This window comes from Leptopilina boulardi, unplaced genomic scaffold (assembly GCF_019393585.1).
Source record: "Leptopilina boulardi isolate dan_hultmark-lab unplaced genomic scaffold, ZJU_Lbou_2.1 LbouV2_122, whole genome shotgun sequence".
NCBI classification, from domain to species: Eukaryota; Metazoa; Arthropoda; class Insecta; order Hymenoptera; family Figitidae; genus Leptopilina; species Leptopilina boulardi.
The window spans coordinates 1,913,486-1,937,944 of NW_026137666.1; the positions used below are offsets into that span (position 1 = coordinate 1,913,486).

The 24,459-nt window shown below is 27.8% G+C and overlaps 3 protein-coding genes across 10 annotated transcripts; 2 read left to right on the forward strand and 1 right to left on the reverse strand.

The window, feature by feature from the left end:
* Positions 1-54: 54 nt before the first annotated feature.
* Positions 55-23,827, forward strand: LOC127286882 (uncharacterized). Its single transcript, XM_051313510.1, has 4 exons — positions 55-462; positions 21,162-21,262; positions 21,474-21,624; positions 22,741-23,827. The coding sequence occupies exons 3-4, from the start codon at positions 21,489-21,491 to the stop codon at positions 23,805-23,807; spliced, it is 1,203 nt and encodes a 400-aa protein (XP_051169467.1). The 5' UTR covers positions 55-462; positions 21,162-21,262; positions 21,474-21,488; the 3' UTR covers positions 23,808-23,827.
* LOC127286861 (protein starmaker-like) lies at positions 1,018-13,968 on the reverse strand. 7 transcript variants are annotated; one of them, XM_051313490.1, is made up of 7 exons: positions 5,656-5,833; positions 4,712-4,831; positions 4,279-4,549; positions 4,033-4,121; positions 3,234-3,459; positions 2,699-2,821; positions 2,163-2,330 (listed from the first exon to the last, which is right to left on the reverse strand). In XM_051313490.1, exons 1-7 carry the CDS (start codon positions 5,686-5,688, stop codon positions 2,287-2,289), a joined length of 906 nt encoding a protein of 301 aa, XP_051169447.1. In that variant the 5' UTR covers positions 5,689-5,833; the 3' UTR covers positions 2,163-2,286. The 7 variants fall into 7 exon arrangements, 2 of the variants coding, with proteins under 2 accessions (XP_051169456.1, XP_051169447.1); XR_007843800.1 differs by lacking the exons at positions 2,163-2,330; positions 2,699-2,821; positions 3,234-3,459; positions 4,033-4,121; positions 4,279-4,549 and adding exons at positions 4,913-4,957; positions 5,397-5,584; positions 7,204-7,692; positions 8,079-8,620; positions 13,522-13,968 and having other exon boundaries at positions 5,656-5,851; XR_007843801.1 differs by lacking the exons at positions 2,163-2,330; positions 2,699-2,821; positions 3,234-3,459; positions 4,033-4,121; positions 4,279-4,549 and adding exons at positions 4,913-4,957; positions 5,385-5,584; positions 7,204-7,692; positions 8,079-8,620; positions 13,522-13,968 and having other exon boundaries at positions 5,656-5,851.
* Positions 14,211-19,014, forward strand: LOC127286849 (uncharacterized). Of its 2 annotated transcripts, none has more exons than XM_051313455.1 (4): positions 14,211-14,382; positions 14,760-14,901; positions 16,305-16,443; positions 16,614-19,014. In XM_051313455.1, the coding sequence occupies exons 1-4, from the start codon at positions 14,345-14,347 to the stop codon at positions 18,989-18,991; spliced, it is 2,697 nt and encodes an 898-aa protein (XP_051169412.1). In that variant the 5' UTR covers positions 14,211-14,344; the 3' UTR covers positions 18,992-19,014. The 2 variants fall into 2 exon arrangements, with proteins under 2 accessions (XP_051169412.1, XP_051169417.1); XM_051313460.1 differs by lacking the exon at positions 14,211-14,382 and adding an exon at positions 15,117-15,171 and having other exon boundaries at positions 14,764-14,901.
* Positions 23,828-24,459: the final 632 nt, after the last annotated feature.

Genomic DNA, 24,459 nt, shown 5'->3' on the forward strand with positions numbered 1-24,459 from the left:
ATGATCACCTGTTATTGTTAGATGGTATCTAACACTTTAATTATGGAATTATTATTTAACTTATTAAACGTTTAATTGAGTTTTCAAAATTTGAGAATTTATAATTCTGTCACAAAAAATATTTTCTATAAAAATAAGCAGTATTATTCAATTTTTTAAAACACCCGCCAATTATCGATAATAACACTTCCGTCATTGTCATTTAGATATATTGCTTTGCGACTTCCTTCATCAGCGTCACCGTGTCATTCTAGTTGAAAAATATAAAAAAATTACTTTTTAGAGTAATTTATTTTAAAAAATAACTGAAAAATTGGAATTATTCGTATCCTCAACTACAGTGGACGTCATTTAGCGGATTTTTACAAAATATAACGTGAATCTTGATAGTAAACAAAATGTGTTCTGCTGACGTTTCTGTTACGTTTTATTTATTAACATCGCAACATAATAATATGAGAAGTAAGTATAATGCATTTATTTATAAAAAAGATTCAAATATATTTGAATATACTTTCATTTATATAATAAGAAATTTTCTGAAATAAATTTCCTAACCTCAAATTTAATTTATACATGCATAAATTAAGTGACCCAGTAAGAAGCGAGGAATTGAAAAGAATTAAAAAATTTTAATTCTTCTGAATTCCATTTCTGTCCAATTCTTTTGTATTCTTTGAGAGTAGCGGAAAAAAAGGAAACTCAATTCTTTTGAATACACTTTTACTATTTATGCATTGAGTATACAGGAATTAAAAAGAATTGAAAAATTATTGAGGAATTCACAGGGATTGAAAAATTTCAATAAAATGTATTATAGGATTCATAAGAATTCGATTTGTAATGAAACAGAGGAATTGAAATGAATTAAAATATATTAATGGATCTTAAAGCTATTCAATCATTTCAATGAACTTACTATTGCATGATTATTGAAAATTACGTTAAAAATATAACTTTAAAAAATAATTAAAAACATAATTATTAAGAAATTAAGGAACGAATAAAGTTAATTACTTTATAAACAATTTTTATTGTTTTTTTTGGAAAAAATACTGCTTCGTAACATATTTTGAAACATTTTACATTTTTTTCTTATACAGCTAGATACACTTATTAATTAGTAAATATTTTTACAGTCTTTTCAGTAGAACAGATTTCTGAATTGTCTATAACCTTACTTTTTAATCAGTCTGAAATTTAAAATTATAATACTGTTTGTTACGATGTATTATACCTACAATAGAAAAAAATATTAGGTTAACAAATTATATTAATAAAATAAAATTGTTTTAATATGGGAGAGCTTTGTAACTTAACACTTTTTTATCAGCCTTTAAATATAATCAAATTTTTTAATACTGCCATTAATATTATCGTCAGCTTTTAAAAACCGTCTGTTTAAAATTGAATCTTGCGATCTTCCTTCCCCTCTTCATCTCTCTCATAATTATCCTCTTTTTCTCGTTCATCCGTCTCATCCTCATCATCATAATCATCATATTTTTCATTTTCTCGTTCATCCGTCTCATCCTCATCATCATCTTTTTCTTTTTCTCGTTCATCCGTCTCATCTTCATCACTATAATCATCATCTTTTTCTTTTTCTCGTTCATCCGTCTCATCAACATAATCATCTACTTCCTCTTTTTCTCGTTCATAAGTCTCATCATCATCTTTTTCTTTTTCTCGTTCATCCGTCTCATCAACGTAATCATCTACTTTCTCTTTTTCTCGTTCATCCGACTCATCAACGTACTCATCTTCATCACTATAATCATCATCTTTTTCTTTTTCTCGTTCATCCGTCTCATCAACATAATCATCTACTTCCTCTTTTTCTCGTTCATAAGTCTCATCATCATCTTTTTCTTTTTCTCGTTCATCCGTCTCATCAACGTAATCATCTACTTTCTCTTTTTCTCGTTCATCCGACTCATCAACGTACTCATCCTCATTACCATAATCATCATCTTTTTCTTTTTCTCGTTCATCCGTCTCATCATCATAATCATCTACTTCCTCTTTTTCTCGTTTAGCAGTCTCATCATCATTATCATCATAATCTTTTGCTTTTTCTTTCCTTGATTTTGTATCCTTATTATTATTATTATCATTGTCACCCTCCTCTTTTTCTGTTCCCACTTCTTTCTCGTCCTCATCAACATCACTGCTATCGACATTTTCTCCCTCTTTTTCATCACCACCAGTATCCTCGTGTTTATCATCATCATCTTCACCTTCGCTCTTCTCATAATCTTCATTTCTTTCTTTCTCCTGCATTTGTTATCCATTTTCTCCTAATAATGGCCTGGCGTCAGTTTTATTTTCTTCAAAAAATTAAATTTATATAATTAATTTTATTGAAACTATTTATAATTTACCTCAATATTTGTGACGCGATCTGAAGAAAGCGACCTTAGAAGCAAATCACTTTAAAGTTATATGTTTGTGTTAGTTTTTTCGTGATCAAAAATTTCTTTTTAATTATTCAAATTTAAAATCAGTTTTTATTAAATATAACGAAGACTTAAACAAAGATTTGTATTGAAAGTTGATCTTCTTTGACTATTTTTATTCTAAAAATTTTAAAACATAACCTAATATTTTTTACCTCTGAGGTCCTTTTCTTCAGATTGCGTCACATTTAATATTTTACTTCTTTAGTACTAGTAATATACATCGATATATTACTCACTTTGGTAAAGCCCTTTTATAAAAGCAATTTTCTTTGCAATTATTTTATTTAATTGGCAAGATTCACTTTCGGCATCATCTTTATTCAAACCTAATTCATTAATTAGGAAATGTTTATAGATATCTAGAAACAAATATTAACAAATAATTTCGTTGAAAAATTTAAAAATAGATTTCTTAGGATTTATATGGGGCAAAATTTCTTAAGCGATCGAACATACTAATAAAAGTTTTTGAAGTGGACTGAAATTTATAAAAAATTTACACTGCATATTTTACAAGCAAATAAAGTTAGGGTAATTCTGAAATTACAAATTAGAAGATTATCAAACTCTGCACCCAACGAGCCTAATATGAAGTGTTTTACAGTGGTAGATCTTTATTAAATAATTAATAGACAATTGTTTATTAGCAATCTATTATTTCAAAATACTTTATATTAAGCTCGTTAAGGCTGAAATAATCCACTATTGGCAATTTCAATGTTGGATCGCATGAAAAATTCTGCCCATATGTAATAGAATTATATTTGTTACCTTTTATCGCCAAAACTTTATTCGGATCCAGCTTTTCTGTAGGTTTCTTAACATTTCCATTCCGGTTGCTTCCTTCCCCAGTTACTGTGCATTTCCTCAGCAAATCGTACCCAAAAACTGCTACACATAAATTTCGAGGAAAGGTTTTTCGGCTTTTATAAGTGACTCCATTCATTGACAAAAGATATGTTGCATAAGATATCCATTCCCCTCGACCCATATGAATCTGAAATAATATTTTTTAAATTACAATTACAAGCAAGATGTTAACACTGAATTACATATTTATTTGAAAAGCGAAATTTAAACCCATCAAAATTTATGTTGTTTAAGTGATAATTAAATATACAACATTATTACGTATTTAAAATTATTGTGTAATATGAAAAATCATAAAACAGGTAGTTGAATTAATAATTTAATATTTGGCAATAGAACTCAAAAATTTTCGAAAAATTAAAATTGTGCTTATTCACTGGTTTCTTCCCTTAAATCGAAGACTGAAAAGAAGTCGATAGAAATATTCTTTTAGATCCCTCGCTCTTTTTCCCTCTTTAGACATTTAATAACATATTTAATAAATTTTTATGAAAAAATATTTGTAACAAATATATCTAAAAACTAAAAATGAATAATAATAAATTAATAGAATAATTCCTAGAAATATTTTTAGAATATTACATTTAGAATATTTCAGAATAAAACTGAGGAAAGTATTTAAGATATTTACTTTTAAAAAAGTTCAATTTCTTTTCTTAAAATATTTTTTATGTCTGAGATATAAACTTTTTGAACTTACAAAACTTCTGTCTTCAGTAATGTATCCCGGCTGCAATTGAATTTCTTCAGATCTAAAATCTTGATGATTTATAATTTGATCAAACATATCTGGAAATAACAGATTTTGTATTATAAAAGTTTAGTTAAAAAGCACCTATGAGTAATTTTAGAAATTAAAAAATAAGATATTTATTTAAATAACAAAAATATTAATAGAAAAAAAGATTCCTGTTCATTAATTAATGTTCACAGTAAATGTTTTTACCGTGTATCGCAGCATATTTATTCATTGACAGCGCTTGCCATTTTTCATTTAATTTCATTATTCTTTCCGAATAACTTTCGGCTTCCACCAATTTCTCCTCTAACTGCTGTACCTCGGATTTTAAGCTGGTTATAACCTCATTTAGATTCTCATTTTTGACTCTTTCATCTTTTAACAGTTGTTTTGTTTTCTTTAACAAATCCGCCAATTTAGCAATTTTATCGTTTTCCTTCAAAAGATGTTGAGTTCCTCGCTCTTTTTGCCTGTCAATCTATATAACAATAAATATGTAATTTTAAGAAAATGTAAAAGGATTTTTTTTATTACAAATATATATATATATATATATATATATATATAAATTTTACTAAATTTTAGTAAAATAAAAATTCAATATTCTAGATTCAAAACAAGTTAAATCGTAATAACTTACCACCAACTTCTTAAAATTTGATTCTGTTGCCTTTAAATCAATGTTCAGGTGTTGGTCGTACTGATCGTTTGAAGAATTTTTTTCCACAAATGTCGATTTTTGTTCAGTGATTTCAGGATTCTGTAAAACAAAAATTTCAGCAAATAAAAGATCACTGAACACTAGTGTGGTCCAAAAATGTCGGAATTATTTTGTACTCACTAGGACAGAAGTTTATCCAAGAAAATACTCACGGTTCTTTGTTTGCTGAAAGAAAACATTGAGCTTTATCTCAAACCCCTTTCAAATTCCCATATAAATATACATGTTAAATAACGGTTTTTTGTAAATTGAATACAAAATGTAAAAATAAACAATATTTTTCAACCAGACTACTTTATTTCTCTTCAAAAATGTTAAAATAATAACAAAAAAATAATTAAATAAATCATTTACAAAAATATCAATATTTACTATTTTTAATAGAAACAAACTCTAATGTTTTTAAATTTACGAGATATTTTGGAGAACCTGTAAAACCTGCAAACATTACCTATTTTATAAAAATAATTTTTTGTCATTCTCTGAGCATTTCTAAATTTAAAAATTTATTTTCTTCAGGCAATAAGGGAGTCTGGTTAACAAATGTTTTTATTATATTTCATATCTAACTTACGAAAAACTGTTCTTATACCATGTATTTTACTTGTTAATTTCGAAGGGATTTGAGGCACGATTAAACGTTATTTTTTCAACAAACGTTTTTTTTCATAAACTTCAATCCTAGAGGATGAGAGAAAAATTTCGACTTTTTTCCATCAACTTTTGGACCACCTTAGTGGATACCCTGTTAATTTTTCGGTATATGCAGATTCGGATTATAAAAAATTTTGCCTGCAACAAAATTCTCTTTAATAAAAGCAAAAATAAATATATAAAATAATGTAAATATAGTATTTTCTCACTTTCAAATTCTTTGGAGTTTCTGTGATGTCCATTTCCTTGCCAGATACGTTAACTTTTGTTTTATTAACTAGCGTGACAGAATTTGAATCTTGAATTTTTTCAGGTAACTTTTCAGTTGAAACCTTCTTTGTAACATTGCCCGTTTTTTTTAATAATTTTGTCCAAAGATACAGAAGTTGAAGAAGTGTTCGAAACCTGCATATTATTTTTAATTACTAGAAAATAATTTCTGCCATAATTTTTTTCTTTCTTATTTATTTCAGATGATTTACTGAATATTTTCATTTTAATCCACAGTTGACTGTTAAAAATTCAGTAAGGTAGTCTTTTGAATTTTAAATACTTGTTACATTGACAAAAGAATTTTTATATCTTTTTTAATTTTTTAAAGATTTTGATTTTTCAGAATGATTTAGAATTTTGATCGCTTGTAAATAATTGCAATTTTTAAAATACTTTAAAATTTAAATATTATTTTATAAAATTTTAATAATATTTAAAATTTTATGTTGAAATTCAAGGTACTTTTAATATTTTCAAATTCAAGAATGCAAGGTTTTCATAGGACGTTGGTCAATCCAAACTTACGTTGTTGATATGTACCAAATAATTTTTTGACATTATTAAGGATTTAAAATTAATATGAATTATTCAAAATAGAAAGCAGACGGTATTAGAATTTTTAATTACTAAATATACGAAAATTTTTTAAATAATATACGACTATTTGGAATTATAGAAATAGTATTTTAATAATTGTCAATGACAAATCATAAACATGCATAAAATAATTATTTATTATTCAAATAATTAAAATATTAATATTAGTTGTATTTTCTTAGAGAAGAAATATCAGTTGTCAAGTAAAAAATTAAAAACTTATAAATTTTGTTTGTTTATACAATTTGCATTTAATCAAAGTTTTCTATCATATCGCTTCTACAGAATTTTTTTAAATGATTTGATTTTAATTTAATATGACTTATTTTCTTCATAAAATGATTCTCTACAACTTTACCATGGGAATTTTTAAACAAGCAATCAAGCCGTTTGCAAAATATTGCTAATTGTTTTTTAAAAAAATTTTTTTTTAAACTAATAGCTATATCTTTTAAACGGCTTTCTTGTTTAAAAATCCACACGGTTAAGTTGTAGAGAATAATTTTATGAAGAAAATTAGCCACATTACAATAAAATTGCATTATTTTTAATAAATTCTATAGAAGCGATATGACCAGAAACTTTGCTCATATGCAAATTGAATAAACAGATAAATTTTGAAGATTTGAAATTTTTTTCTTGAAAATTGATATTTATTTTGTCAGAAAATACAATTAATAATATTATTACAATTATTTAAATGTTAATTAATTATTTTTTTCTAAAGGTCTGCATTCGTGGATAAACCACCTTAACTATGGTTTTTTCACCAATCAACTTTAAGTATAAAGTTAACTTCAAATCATTGAAAATAATGAAAACATTTTAAAGTTTTATTGTAATATAATTAAAGAAACAAACTCTCTAAATAAATCGTAATTTTTTACCTTTCCTTTCTTAGGTGCTGACTTTTTGTCGGTTGGTCGTATATCTATATTTTTACTTGAAAATATCGAAGCACTAATTTGTGTTTTATTTCCAATAGCCGAAGAATTTTTATTAGCTGCAATTGCGTTTCCAAGAGTTAGAGAATTTTTGTTCTTTGAAGTTGCATTTTCATTAATTTTAGGTTTTTTGTCCGTCGAAGTTGCACTTTTAATAGCTGGAGAATTTTTATTGGCCGAAGTTGTTGGAGAAGTTTTGTGCGCTGAAGTTGTATTTCCAATAATTGGAGATTTTTTGTTCTTCGAAATTGCACTTCCAATAGCTGGAGAATTTTTGTTGACCGAAGTTGTATTTATAATAGTTTTAGAAGTTTTTTTTGGTGAATTTGCAGTTTCAATAGGTGGATAATTTTTGTTTTCCGAAGTTCCCTTTCCAATAATTTTAGAATTTTTGTTCGCCGAAGTCAATTTCTTTAGATTAATTTGAGGATTCTGTGAAATGAAAGTTTAATCACATGTAAATTAATTATATAAATTCATTTTAATTAATTTTTGGAGAAATAAACATTTTTCAGTAAGCAAATTGATTTATTAACAAATTATTTTTATTTAAAAATTATCTTAAATTTTAAGTTTGTTAAATATAAATTATGGACATTGACAATTTTAGTAAGCAAACATGTTATTTAAATAAATTGAGTATAATATTGTACAATTGTATCAAACAGAATGACAGTGAATTATGTTGTCAGGTAACTTTTTGAAAACAAAATTAAAGGTTTTTAAAATTTTTTACAAGTCAAACATTTTTCTTGGAAACAATTTTTAAATGCAAATAAAAATAAACTAATGAAATAATAAAAATTGAATTTTCTCACCATCACGTTGTTTGTAGTTGTTTCCTCGCCTTTCTTTCTGATGTCCATTTCTTTACCAGATGCATCAACTTTAAGTGTGACAGCGTTTGCGCCTTGAATTTTTCTCGAAGACTTTCTTTTTGAAACTTTATTTTTGATATTATTTCTCTCTTCTATACTTTTAACAGGAGGTGTAGAAGAACAGTCCAAAACTTGTTTATTATTGTCAATAATTTGGAATGGAATTCTTTTCTTATCAATATCTTTGGAAGTTTCTTTGGTTGTAGAAGCTTTGACGATATTTTTGTCTGATTTCAGGATTTTTATATCAATAATTTTGGGTATTTTCGCTGCAACAGGAAATGGAAGACATTGATCTTCTTGCTTCCGTTTTAAAGATTCCATTCTGTCAGACAAAGCAGAAGTTTTAATTTTTCTTTTAATAATTTTTTTTGAGTCAGTTTCACTGTCAGTAGTATCGAATGCTGCAGTTAGGTACTTTTTATTTGGCTCTCTGATCCTATTTTTCCTTTCAATTAATTTATCCAACTCAATCTCAGAGTCTGCAAAAATAAAAAATTTTAAACATTTAGCAAAATTAAAAATTATATTCGGCAAATTTTAAGAAATTTTCATTGCCTCACGTTATTTAAAGGCTACCAAGTTAAAATGGGTCAAGCGACAATTTTTCAAAATTCAATTTTTTTCATTAAAAAATCCAGTAAATTAATAACGATGCCGAAAAGGTATTCTTAATATTTTTTAAATGACCAATGGAATTTTTAGTTTTTTTCGTTTTCTGTAGAAACATGAAATTTGCTTATTTAAAATTTTAATGCTAAAATAATTGAAGATCAATAAAAAAAATTCCTATAACATTTATCAGTAATAATTTTTAAAAAATTTAATTTTTTTAAAATTTAAGTCTACTATACATTTTTATTATTAAACTATACTATCATACCATACTGTGATGGGCAGGTTAAAAGTCTAGTAAAACTAACAACTCATTGTATCAAATATTAAATTTAAAACATTCAATTGTTTATTTATAATTTACTCAGAAAAAGAAAAGAAAACAATAAATATTATTAGATAATAGTAGGAAATTTAAAAATTAAATCCTATAAACTTTTTTGAAGTAAACTTACAAAACAGTTATCATACCTTGTTAATTATTTATAACCCTTGTGAATACAAACAAAATTAATGTAATTTATTAATTACATATATTTTTTATAAAATTTTATCTTAATCTACATGGAAAACGATTAATTAAGGTTTTTTGAAAATTTCAAAAATATTCACGGATAGTAAATACATCAAAAACTTGTCATTTTACACATTAAACAATTTAACCCTTTCGTGCCTCCGGGACATATATGTCCCACTTACAAAATTTAATGTCATTCTTATAAAATTGAAGGAATCAATAAGCGGTAAATTTTTTTCTGTTACCTTTGGACACTACTATGTGTAAAAAAATGATAAATTACATAACGATGTTATAATTAATTTAAACAATAACAAAAATATTGCTATTTTTTAAAAAATAAGTTATATAAGTACTAACTAATTTCTTTGTCACATAGTTAATAATTTTTAACACCACTACGTTTTCTTATGCTTCTGGGGTCGCTAATCACGAATTTGGAGTCAGAATAAAAAAAACTCAAAATGGCGGAACCAATATGGCGGGCTTTCAAAAAAATTTATCGAAATTTTTTAAAACTTCATTGGATTTGGTTTAAAATTTTTGCTCGGGAGTTTTCGGGGTTGCTGATTACGAATCCAATGTTAGTTTTTTAAAATTCAAAATGGCGGATCCAATATGGCGGAATTTTTTTTTAAATTTGCTTGGATTTGCTTAAAAATTGGTACTCGGGGGTTTTTGAGGTCGCCGATTACGAATCCGACGTTAGTTTTTCAAAATTCAAAATGGCGGATCCAATATGGCGGACATATTTTTTAAAAATTGCTTGCATTTGATTAAAAATTGGTACTCGGGGGTTTTTGGGGTCGCTGATTGCGAATCTGATGTTAGTTTCTGAAAATTCAAAATGGCGGATCCAATATAGCGAACGAGTTTCTCATAAAATTTATTTAAGCTCAAGAAATCCACAACTCAAGATTTTTTGAAATATGATGAATGCGAAACTAATGTCACTTTTTAAAAATTCAAATCGACTTTTCCAGAATAGTGAAGAAAATTCAAAACTATATTTTAGATCATAAATATCAATGTTTAAAAATTAACCATCTGTTTATTATTTAAATTTTATTCAATATATTATTTTTTAATTTTTGGAACACGTATAAAAGGGTAATTAAATTTTATTCATAAAATAATAGAAAAATTGTTATTATTATGATTACGTTCATTTGCATAGTAATCATCATTTTCATAAAAACGCGCGCTTTACCTCAATACTTTTGGCGCTTTGTTGACCTGTGTAGTCACCAGGTATTAGAGCGCTTTACATTGTAATTGAACTTTCGTCCGCAAGGTGGTGCATGCATAGTTAGGGTAGGTTCTCTCACAATCAAGACGCATTGAGAAGTATATATATGTATAAGTACAGACAACTTTGAGATAAAAATATTACAAATTTTTCGTGTGTTCTTGCAGGTAGGTGGATACTAATAGTCTAAAAATATAAATCAGTTCTTTTCAGAGCTTTTCTTTTCCTTTCTCTCTTAGTTTCTTATTCTTTCCTATTCTTATTCTGTCTTACTCCTTATTCTTTTTTAGTTTTGTTTTCCTTACAAGCAGTTATTTTTGGATCATTTTTTTGTTTCTTTAGTTATTTTTCAAGTTTTTTTTGTACTTTTTTTATTTTTTTTTACATTTTTTCAGTTTTTTTAACTTATTTACGTTAATTTTTTTGTTAATTTTTTCCTATAAAAATTTACACTTTTAAATAAGTAAAATTTCTTTTCTCTAAAATGAATACTCGTTCTCGAGTAAGAAAGAACTTGGAAAATTTTTCACTTCCATCTGATCCGGAAGATTCAGAAGGAGACATTGAGTCTGAGGAAGAAGAAAGATATGATCTTTCAGATTCTGACGATGACGCGAATAGCGTAGACCAAGACAGCGATGATACCGATTGCAGTGATTCTGAAAATCCACACAATACTGAAAATGGAAAATGGGTGGCAGACCGTTGGAATTGTAGGGATAATTTGAATTTTGAAAAGGACCCAACAATTTTAGTACAAATGGGGAAAAAAGTCAAAGAATCCGATTTCTTTGATTTGTTTTTCACCCAAGACATTTTACAAAAAATTGTTGAGGAAACCAATATGTATTTTCATCAAAATAAAAAAAAAGAGTCAAAGTATGCTTATGAGTTATCGATTGATGAGCTACGTGCTTGGATTGGTATGTTGATATTGATGGGAATACATCGTTTACCTCAACAGAAAAATTTTTGGAGCACAGATCCAGCACTTAGAGTTGATTTTATTGCCAATATAATGACTCGTGATCGATTTAGAAAAATAGCTGAAATTCTTCACTTGAATGACAACAACAAAGTTCTTGAAAAAAGTGATCCGAATTATGACAGGTTGTTCAAAGTAAGACCGCTTGTTGATCATTTGAACAAAAAGGCTCAGGAAATTTACTCTCCTTCTAAAGTACTAGCTGTTGATGAATCTATGATAAAATTCAAGGGTCGATCATCTCTCAAGCAGTACATGCCAATGAAGCCAATAAAAAGGGGATATAAGGTCTGGTGTTTGGCTGACTCACAATCTTCGTACATTTTGAAGTTTGAAATTTACACTGGAAAATCCACAGATTCACAGAAGAGCCAAGAAACTCTTGGTGAACGAGTTGTTACGAATCTTACTAAGGATTTGCGTGGAAGCAAATCATTAGTAGCATTCGACAACTTCTTTACTTCTGTGGATCTAGTAACTTCACTTCTTCAAAATCAAATATTTTCAGTAGGCACTGTTCGGGTAAATCGAAAAGGCTTACCAGAGATTATGAAGAACAAAAAAAACTGAAACGAGGAGAGTCAGAAATAAGACACATGGGATGCGTTCAGGGAATCAAGTGGTTGGATGCAAAGATTGTCACTCTTCTTTCTACAGCTCATAATTCGGAGACATTGTCTACTGTAAAAAGAACCCTAAAAAATGGAAGTAGGATTAATGTAGAATGTCCAGGTGCTATTGCAACCTATAATAAAATTATGGGAGGTTTATCAAATTCATCATAAACGTGTGGTGGATCAACTCACATTCCGACTGAATTTGGCAAAGCAACTAATTGCAAAGTTTTCTGCTTCAAAAGGTCCAGCTTTGACAACTCATGTCACCAAAAAAAGAAAACATTTTGAAGAAACGTCAGAAATTGTTGACCACCTGCCCGACGTTCAAAAAAATCGCCGACGTTTCCATTTTTGTTCTACAAAGGAACAAGAAAAGCGAACAAACGTTGTTTGCATAGGGTGCAACGTCCCTTTATGTATCGAAGGATGTTTCCGTAAATTCCACGGTAAGTAGAAGTTACCTGAAAAAGTGTTATAGGGCTCTTGGCGAAGGATCACTGTAAAAAAAATCCTAACGCGCCATTATCGGAACCTCTCAGGTGGTGTGGAAGACCGTGCTTCCTACAAACCTGCAAATCCAAGCAATTTTCAAAAAATATTCCGCCATATTGGATCCGCTATTTTGAATTTTGGAAAACAAACATCGGATTCGTAATTAGCGACCCCAAAAACCCCCGAGTACCAATTTTTAAGCAAATGCAAGCAATTTTTAAAAAATATGTCCGCCATATTGGATCCGCCATTTTGAATTTTGGAAAACAAACATCGGATTCGTAATCAGCGACCCCAAAAACCCCCGAGTACCAATTTTTAAGCAAATGCAAGCAATTTTTAAAAAATATGTCCGCCATATTGGATCCGACATTTTGAATTTTGAAAAACTAACGTCGGATTCGTAATCGGCGACCTCAAAAACCCCCGAGTACCAATTTTTAAGCAAATCCAAGCAAATTTAAAAAAAAATTCCGCCATATTGGATCCGCCATTTTGAATTTTGAAAAACTAACATCGGATTCGTAATCAGCGACCCCGAAAACCCCCGAATAACAAGTTTCAACAAAATCCGTCCGGTGGGTTTCCCGGGGGCACGAAAGGGTTAAAAAGATTCGAAAAAATTAAAAGAGGAATAGTTTGTATTTTTTAATTAATTTCATAAATTTTTGAATAAATAGACAAGTTAACAAATTCAAAACGTATTGCTAGTTTAGAATCATTGAAAGAGTATAGAAATGATCAGAAATGATCACGACGTATATTAAATGATCATGAAAATTAAGTCTTTAGAAAGCAATTATGAAAAATTTAACGTCCAATTCATGCAAAATTGTTGCGTTTAGGCAAGTATACTTTGATTATTTTACGTTCATCTTTAACTTTTTATGCAATATTTATCAACTTACCAGCTATAAATAAAACTGTGGCATGTTTGATGACTCCAGGTTTAACTTCTACTTTGTAGGTTTGGAAAATTGTGTACTGTATCTCGTGAAATTTGTGTATTTGCGACGTGTGGACTTTTTGAGTCTTGGCGTCACCTTCTCCTTCACTTTTCAAAAATTTAATGTATGCAAATTCAGCCATTTTTTCGCATTACAACACTATAATTACAATATAATACTTTTTATTTACACTTTGATGAAAACAATACTTTTGAACTTCTTCACTACATTTCTTCGTAAATTAATTGCACATCGTAATTAACCGCGAAAAAACGTGTCCGCATTATTTAGCATCGAAACCGGAAAACAAAAGAAAAAAGCAGACATATTCGCGTCTTTTTCTATCTCTTGCTTTTGCATTCTAGAAAAATTTAGAAGATTCTAGAACAGGAAGTCTTTGTCGTTATACAAAACTTCGAATCTTTATTGCGCAAGATCATGAGCGTCCTTAAAAGCGCTTTATTTAAATGAATAGTTTAAAATGTCAAACAATTTTTTAAAATTAAATACATTAATTTAACAATAATAACATTAAAAATCATTTTCATTACGAAATTTTGAAATGGTTTTATAAATATAATGTAATTAATTTCATATTGACATTAAGTTATCACAAAGAACCTCCGGGCCCCTATTATGTTTACTACGCTGATGGGTTTGTAGCACTGCGAATTCTTCCGTGAAATCATAAGAAAGAAAGAAAGTGAAAAATGTTCCGTAAACCGTTTTTTTCAATCGATTTGGAATTGGAAATGATTGAAAACAGTGATCAAAAACTAAATGTATGAGCAGTCTGTTGACTCTTTGTAATGGAATAAGAAGGTAAGAAAATAGTTGTTATATGCAAACAAAAAATAATGCATATCTTATATATATATTGCATTTCAAAAACGTGCTTTATGCATAATCTAAATAAAAATGTATAGGTTATGTTCATGATAATTTTGTTTTTTATTAAAAGTTCTTTTTTAATTATATAAAAGTTATAATAGTTTTTTGTATTCAAATTTTTAGATGTAATGCAGACTTTAACATCGACAGTTTGTATATTGAGAGTTAATTTTTTTGTGCATTTTCACATATCCAAACTCTGCATCTGTCAAATCCTTATTTTAAATTACTTTTTTCAGAACTCATCACAATTAATAAGTATAAAGTAATATTTCTTAAATAATTTGTTCCAAATTTTCATTTTACAGAGTCCTCAAATTACACCATAAATTTGCTGTTGCAAATTCTGCAAATGCTAGGAAATTTCATCAAAAACCAGCGCTTAATGTGATTTTTTTATTTTTATTTGTTTTTTCAACTGAAAATACGCGATCAAGAATAAAGGGATTGGTAAGAAAACATTTATTTATTATTTTATTTTACTTTTTATTTTCTTTTAATTTTTTTTTTAATTTTTACTCTGACTTAATCAATAAATTTATAATTCATTTTAAATTTTTCAAAAATTTCAACTTTAATTTATCAGATTTAAAATTCACTTTAAACTTAAATAAAAATCTCCAAATTTACAGGATTTATAAAAATTACATTTTTTGTAAATTCAGGTGATATAAGAGTAAATAACGACACTTTATAATGAAACTTTGAAAATTATAATAGGTAAAGTATATAGTCAACTTTCCTCATCATTACTTGTTATTCTATCTTGATAGATGAATAATTGAGGAGCCGGATCGTAGAACCGATTCTTCGCTCTCTCCGGAGTCCCTCAAGTGAGCCAGCTTTCAGCTGCGCGGGGGACTTGCGCATTAGTGAAGAATCGGTTCTACGATCCGGCTCCTCAATTTGGTTTAATGTTGTTTTCTTTTTTTGTAACTAAGTTTAGAAAGTTTAAAAAAGTTTCTAAGGAATATAACGTACATTTTGAAAGTTGCAGTTTTTAGACATTTATTTCTTTTAAATGTTAGAATTATTACATGCCTTTTTTGTTAGTTTTAATTGTATGTGGACCTACACGTGAAAAGGAATTACTTTGGTTCTATTAGGCTCATCTTTGATTTATATAGGTTATTTTATTTATTTTTATTTAAATTTCATAAATTTCTTAAGGCTATTATTGAATTATTGCATTAAATGATTTAGAAAAAGATAAAAGAAACTACACTTAATTCAATTTTTTTGAAATTTTCTATATTCATCAATGATGTTAAGAAATATCGAAAATCTTATTTTGACAAAGTGGATATCAAAGTTTAATTGCCAAAATTTATGTTTTTTCTGAACAGTTAATTAGATTATAATTTGTTTAAGTTAAAGCACTTTTGGACGAACAGATCAATACGATTAATATTTTTTTATCTTCTGCAAAGACTGAAATTTACTACTATTGCAACGGACCGACAAAGTAGTCCATTCTCTTCTTTTTTAAATACAAAGAAATTATAAATGCTTAAAGTATCAATAAGTTCATGACAATCACAAGATTTTACGTGTGAAATTTTGAAAATTGATGTAATTTAAGAAAACAAATTATCAGAGTTTTTCTAAGAAATTAATAAAAAAATTTTTTTTTATTTACAAAATGAAAATTGCAATTGAGCTGCCGGATCAAAGAAGGGCACATAACCCATTTAAAATACATTAGTTATGTGCCCTTCTTTGATCCGGCAGCTCAATTATATTGGAAACTAAAATCGACAAAGTGATCCTTTTTCATGCGAACGTCCACATATTTTTATTTACAAGTTTGTAATAATCGTTTTTTTTTAAATTCTAAAAATTATAATTTACAGAATACAATGGATAATGCCGAAAAGTATGTGCCTTCCGTAAAACATTACAAGTTGGCATTAGATCCACAATGCGACATTGACCAAATAAGTGAAAGAACAAAAAGAGTTTGGGAAAAAGCATTTCATAAATTGAGTGAAGGTAATTTTTATATATATTTTAATATCGAAAATTTACTTTTTTCTAGATAAGTGTATTTATCTATAAGACGTATTTTATTTTTGTTTTATTTTTAAAAATATGTCAGATTCGATTAAAATAATAAGAAACATCGGATTAAAAGTCACAGTTATATAAATAATTTTTTTTAGCAAAGGGAAATCCACCTTTGGATACAAATAGACAGCACAGTTATGACACAAAAGATGTAGACGCTTCACTTTTTGAAGAAAAAGAACAATTCCAGAGATACGATTACTGCAGTGATAATGAAAGCGATGACGAAGAGGTCAGCGAAGATCACATCACAATTTCAGAAAAATTAAGGGACGAAACAACCGAGTCTCCCAAATCAAATAAATCACCTGCTTTTATCGACAACGGTAATCAAATCATGTTTGAACAATCAGGAACTACTGTCAACGATGTTATAGAAATGGTAGTAGCTTACTGCTTGCGATATGGCGATTCTCAAAAGGGTCGAAAAATGTTAATTGAAATGTTTAAAATTTGCGCAGGACCAAAATTCAAAAATCTAAACTTATCAAACTATAAATTGTCAAAAATTTTCGATCCACCACCTCATGTAACAACATATCATTTCTATTGTAATAACTGTTTTGAAAAAGTGGTGCATTCGTCTTCAAAATCAGAAATCAAAGGTCAAACCTCTCTTTGTGAGCATTGCAATAGTAATTTACTTATTAAGCTTAGCAATCCGAATTATTTTGTCATTAACAACTTGGAGTATCAATTGCAAACATTGTTCAAAAATAAGGAAATTTTAAAGTATTTCCTCGAGAACTCTGTGAAAGAAACTTGCTCAATTGATAATACTACACTAAGTGACGTAAGTAGTAGTGTATTGTATCAACGCACTATTGAAAAACATTCAGCAACATTTACGTATACAATTAGTACAGACGGTGCTCCTCTTTTCAATGTTTCTAAAAGATCATTTTGGCCACTTCAAATCATTTTAAACGAGTTACCCGTTAAGCTACGTTTCAAATTTGTTTTGTTAGCTGGAGTTATGATAGTGACAACTGAACCGAAACCGAATCTCATGAACCTATTTCTCGGAGAATTCATTAGACAAGCCAATTTGATACACTCGAAAGGAATTAAAATTAAATTATTGAATGAAAATCGCGAAATAATATTACAATTTACTCCTATAATAATAGTCGCCGATTCTGTTGCACGGCCTATACTGCAAAATAGATTGCAGTATAACGGAAACTTTGGTTGTAGTTATTGCTATCAAAGGGGAACGTACTTAAATCATTCAATGAGATATCCTTTTCAAGAAATAGAGCCAGAATTGAGAAGTCATGATTCGCACATGAGAGATATAGGTCAAATAAAAGGTCCTGGGTCGTCGTTTCAAGGGGTTAAGGGAAAGTCAGCCTTTATAGAGCTGTCAAATATTGACATGTGCTGGAGTTTTGCTCTCGATTATTTGCACAATGCTGTATTTGGAACAACCGAACAAGTATGGAATTTATGGTTTAAACTATTAACTGTACAAGAGCGTAAATTAATTGATAATCTGCTTCTTTACCAACAACCACCAAGAGAATTGTTTAGACTTACGTTAAAAATTTCAAACAAAAGCGTTTGGAAGGCTACAAATTGGAAGTCCTGGTTATTGTACTTTAGCCTTCCAATTTGTTCTCCTTTTATACAAGATCATGATCATCTGGATATGTTGGAAAATTTTGCGTTGTTTCGAAATAGTATCTTTACAATGTTAAAACTGAAAATTACACAAGACGAACTCAATACTTGCGAACAAAATATGTTACAGTTTACAGCGGAATATGAAAACTTATATGGTCCTGAAAACGTTACTTTTAATGTTCATGCTTCGAATCATATACCTTTGTCAGAAAAAATGTCAGGCCCCTTATGGGCAACATCTGCATTTCCGTTCGAAAGAAACATACATTTTATTAAGCAAACAATTAATGGACCTAAAAGTGTGGAACAACAGATGTCTACAAAGTCCTTAAATCTTCTCAAATATAAAATTCGCCCACCAAATAATAATGTTTCCGAAATAGCTCAGAATTACATTAAAGCGATTTTTAGTTCTGAAACATGCACTAAGAGTACTGTGAGAAGAGGTAAAATTACTTTCTTCCGACCCGATCCGAAAAATATTTTCGAATCTGTCCAAGAGAAGGAATTTGAAAGATGTGTCTTTCAAAACCTCACTTTCAGCAGTACGAAGTACTTAAAATCGAAACGATGGAACGATACCGTTATTGAATTGAAAAATGGAGAATTTGTTCAAATAACAAAAATTTGTTTAAGGCCAGATGATTCATGTTCTTTTTATGTAAAGAAAATAATTGTCGCTCCATATTTTGTAGGGAATATACAAATTGTTGGTATGTGGATAGTAAGAGGCAATGACAATCATGAAAACGTATCAGTGGCAGAAATTCATTCAAAAGCAGTGGTTATAGAATTGGTGTCTACGCAGTTAGTTTGTTCGATACCAAATACCGTTGAAGCGCAGTAATTTAGAATAATATTATCTTTTAATATAGATTTATATAACTTTCATCGACAAGTTATAAATAGGTTTACATTTAATTTAAGATGTTAATATTCTGTTTCAACATTGTAAACTTTGTGTTTATTTATAAATTTTTAAATACTGAACTTCATAAATATTAAATGACAATTTGAGAAGCATAACTGTAATATCTTTTTTGTCTTCTCTCAATTATTGTATTTTTTACTATTGTATAATTTTTGAGGTCAACACAAATGTATATACTCATTAATGGTCCAAATGGATCGCGGGGAAATTGTTCAAATAAATCAATAAATAAATATCTTTTTAATACCTATAATGAATAAATTATTTATTAAAAATTACAATTTTGATGATTATATTTCATTATTGTAAATCGTCTAAACTTAATCATAGACTAGATTAGATTTTATTTACATCAATTTTACGTTCATGTTTTCTGCATATAGGCTTTATATAATTTGACATTAAAAAACTATACTTTAAAAAACGTTAATAAATAATAATAGTAATAATAATCATAATAACTAAATAATTGTCAAAATCATTTACTAATTAATAACAAATAGAATAGAATAATTTGTATTATTAAATAATTATAAACTTTTTTTTATTAAAGTAATAATTTAAATAAAATTAAAAAGTAATTTTTTATTATTTATAATAAATCAGTATTAAAAGATATAATAACAATAATACTGAATAATAATTACATTATTTTTAAAGTTTTAGGTTTTTGTATTTGAAATTATATTAATATTATTTTATTTTTGACTAGAAATAAAATGATATTAATATAACTAAATTATAATATAAATACATTGTTTATTATTAAATAATAAATTAAATTATAATTTTTATCGAATTCGAGTATTTAAGAATTGAAGGGAATTTAGTCTTACCTTCTCAGCCCGTTCTCTACTTTAGAATTGAAAGGAATTCAAATTAAATTATAAATTTTCAAAACAATAAAACGGAATTGATTGGAATTAAGTTTTACCTTGAGTCTTCTCTGCAGTGAAATTGAAAGGAATTCAAAATAAATTACGTATTTAAAAAACAGCAAAACGGAATTCAGAGGAATTCATTTTTAGGCAAAAATTAGTCCTGACAGGGAATACAACGGAATTGGACAGAAATGGAATTCAAAAGAATTAAATAAATCTTCTTTTATGTTAAAAAGTTACATTTTTCAATTTTTTTTAGTTTTTCGCTTCTTACTGGGGAGTCAAATCAAATCAGGTGTTAAATGAATCAAAACCAAGATTTAGTAATGAAAGTTCAATTAATTTCCCAAAAAAAAGAATGATTAATTATTATTATTTTTCTGTTTATTATAATATTAATTCCCAATTATTCGTAATTATATTTGCAAATAGACTTATAGTATAATGCGAAACTTTGTTTCCCATTTTATCACAGTTTACCACTTTGAAAATCAGTTTGACAGATGTTTTTTTCCGTAATTTCTCAATAGCATTTATGAAAATTTGATTCAGTTTGAATGAAAATTGTTTTACGATTCAGATTCATTATTTTTTTTAGTTAAGGTATTTGTTAAAACAAGTTTCATTTCTGTCGATTAACAGCGATGTAAAAATTGATACTTCAATTTAAAGCAAATAATTATTTAAATTGAAATAATATAATTTGCTTTTGAATACTGTGTTTTCTTTAAATAAGGAACCATTTTAAATATTTTCGAAGTGTGTTTGTAAATCTTAGGACTAGTTACAATCTTCCAAAATTCTGGAAATGAGTTATTAAAATTTTTTCTACTTTTTTATTTCTTAAGAATTTGGTTTAATTATTGAAATGTTTGATCTAATACTAGTATTACTTTTTATACTTTAAAATTACATTAAATTTATCAAATTTCAGATTATATAAACGTTTTCATACTTGGATTTTATTTTAAGTCATAAATATAAACGGTTGTAAAATTTTAAAAAAAGAGAATAAAATTTTTGAACTAAGATTTTTTTACCGATTTACCGGGAGATGTCAAATAAAATTAATAATAAATAATAATAATTGGTCAAATAAAAATCTTAATTCAAGAATTCAACCGGTATAATCAATTTCTATCTGAAATAAAATTTTGCTTGTAATTTTCAAAAACAAAAAATGTGATACAGATGTTTGTCCTTAGGTTCATCTGAATAACTTTTGGTATTGGCTGCCTTTTTATCTTTAAAGTGGAAAGAGTACGAATTGTGTTCATGATTTTCATTCAATTTACTTAGGAATTGCGTATGTATCTTTATTCTTATATTTTTTTCTTTAATTAGTAATTTTTAAAAATATTTAAGAAATTTATCTATTTTTTCCACATTTTTGAGAAAAATATATTTCCATGTATATATAAGATAATGTTCAATTTAAGATTTTATAAATAATTATTGTTAGAATAATTTTGTAAATAATTTTATCAAATAATAACTTAATTTTTTTTCGTTTTCAGTATTATTAATATAAAATGGATGAGGAAAGATGTCGTGATGAAAGACGTCGCAAATTAGTAAGAGCACGGGTTAGAAAGCATAGGGAACTAACTCTTGCTGCCGAACGTCGCAGATCATCAGATTCGTCTTCATCAAGTGATGAACGTGATGGTATAAATTAATTATGGACAAAATTCATTTCCAACTAAAAAGACTGAATATTATCAGAATTGAAAGTCAATGTTATTTTTTTCTAATAATATTTTTGAAAAGAATTTTAAATAAAAGTAAAATTTTTTGAATTGAGGCTCCAGATCACATAACTCGCCCGACGTGTCATTCAAAGTCCCATACTTGAGCCAGATCCCATCTGCACAAGGGACTTGCGCATTAGTGCTTGGCGAGTTATTTGATCCGGACCCTCAATTACTGAAATCATTTTTGTATGAAGTGTCATAATAATAACAAAATGACGACCATTTTATTAAACGTATTTTAATTTAATTTTCTTAATCTATTTTTTTTGGAATAAACAAAAACTAAAAAGTTGATATCTTGACTGATTAAAAATTAATTTGATCTAAGTAATATTATACATATTTAATATATTAAATAAATTTCAATTTGTTACAAATATAATGTAATGCGCAGTTATAAACTTATTAACATTTTTTCAAGTTTAATAAAATATTGCCTTCTTTTGTTCAATAGAATTTATGAAATACAAAACAGTTTATATGAAACAAAATTAAATGTTTTTTAAAAATAAAAATTAATAAAAAAATTAAAAAAGGGATCAGTGAAATTTCAACATATTTAGAATTTTCTTGTTTGTGGGTGATCAAATTTTTTTATAAAAATTTTGAGTATTTAAAATTATAATATGCTTTAAAAAATTAATAAAAAATTAATTAGTTAATCATTTTTTAAATAAAACTTGAAATTTTCAAAAAATAAAAATTTGAATTTCGCCCGTAATTTTTATTATTTTTTGTATTCTATTTCTTCATGATTCTTAACATTTAATCGTATATATTTTGAAAATGGTCAAAACTAATTTCTTTTAATTCGAATAATATAGAGTAAATTTAGATAAAAAATAATGCCAGAAAAAAATTGTAACTTGAGAATTTAAATGTAGAAGGGTTGAAATTTCACTTGTCCCTTCCTTGAATTACAAAAAATATTTTTCTGTGCATTATGTTATTATACATATACGTTTATTATAAATATGTTTATTTAAAAACTTCAGAATTAATTATTTTTCTTTTTCTGTTTGTTAATTAGTACGACATCACGCTGCAGGGATTCGAGCACAGAATAACTTGACACCTCCAGACAATCAAGAAGGCTCCAAAAATTCCACTTCGAATGAAGTATTATCCTCTCAAAACGACGATAATCCTCATCTTCCAATTGAAAATCGCATTCAATCAGAAAGATCGAATTCACCAGCACCAAGCGGAAATGAACATGAGAACTCAGGCCAAGACGCAGAAGAAAATGAAGCATCTATTGCTTCATCTGATTGGACTGGAGATGAAATTAATGAAGAAGATGATCAAGCAGTAGAAGAAATCGATGAAAGTGCTGATAGTGAAGTTTCTGAGGAAGAAAATGAAAATCTTGCCGACATGGATAGACTTCGTGAGTGGGCCATCAAAAATAAAATTCAGCAAAATCATTTGGATGAACTTCTTACCATTTGTAGAAGGCGTTGGTTACCAGACCTTCCAAAATCTTCGAAAACGTTTTTGAGAACAACGGCGGCAACGTATAACATTTTTTCGATGGATTGTGCTTCTGGAACTGACGGAGAATTTGTTTATTTTGGTGTTGGAAAAGATCTAAGGGAGTGTATAGACCCAAACGTTCACACAGGGAATACAATTCAGCTTAAATTTAATGTTGACGGTTTGCCTATCAGTAAATCTGATAACACTCAACTGTGGCCGATTCTTTGTCAAGTCGATCACGATGAAATAAGTTATGAACCTTTTGTTGTAGCCCTGTTTTGTGGAATGTCAAAACCTGTTAGTAATTTGGTTTATTTCGATGAATTTTGTACAGAAATAAATCAAATACTAGAAGATGGGCTTGAAATTGAAGGACATTTATATGATTATGTAACCGTAAGATGTTTTGTTTGTGACACACCTGCAAGATCGTTTTGCAAACATACTGCAGGTCAAAATGGCACATATTCTTGCGAAAGATGCACCGTCAAAGGTACAAAACGAGGATTCCCTGCTACAGTCTATTTATCGATGGACAGTGAAGAACGCACAGATGAATCATTTCAACTTCTAAAAATCTTATGCGAATTTCTGCATTCCCATTTGAAAATTGTTTAGGGAAATTAAAATCTAAACTCAGAAATCCATTGAGACCACTCGCTCAGCTATGTCGAAGACTTTATGAAGAAAGCACTATTGTTCAACGAAGAGGAAGAATTCCCCCTGCACTGGAAATATTAAAAGAAAGAAATAACGTTATTTCACAAGTGAAATATAGAAATTATACGTTGTCTACAAGAGATCCCGATAATACCGTTCTATTGGAAAATAGAAACTTATTACAAATAACAAATATTTCCAGAAACGGAGATGAACTACAAATTCAAGGGTACCTTTATGAAAAAAGAAGACCCATTTTTGAACAACCTTTTCAATCCGATGCCTTGGACATGTGGGAAGTGTTTAGATATCCTGTAGGAACATTACAAACATTTCTTATAACATCTGTTAAATCTAAAGTCGTTAAATTATCGCTTAGGGTGCGAACTCAAGGAGAACAACGTACTTTTATGGTGCCTTTAATCCATTAGAAATTAATATTCGACGAAAAATGTATATTTCTTTTGTGCAAAAAAAAGAAGTGATTCTGTTGGATATTGAGAAATAATTTTGTATTAAAGTAATTGTTATCTTAGGGAGAACAACTTAATTTATATAGTACTTTTCGTAAATACTCGACGAAAAATTTATATTATTTTTATGTAAATAA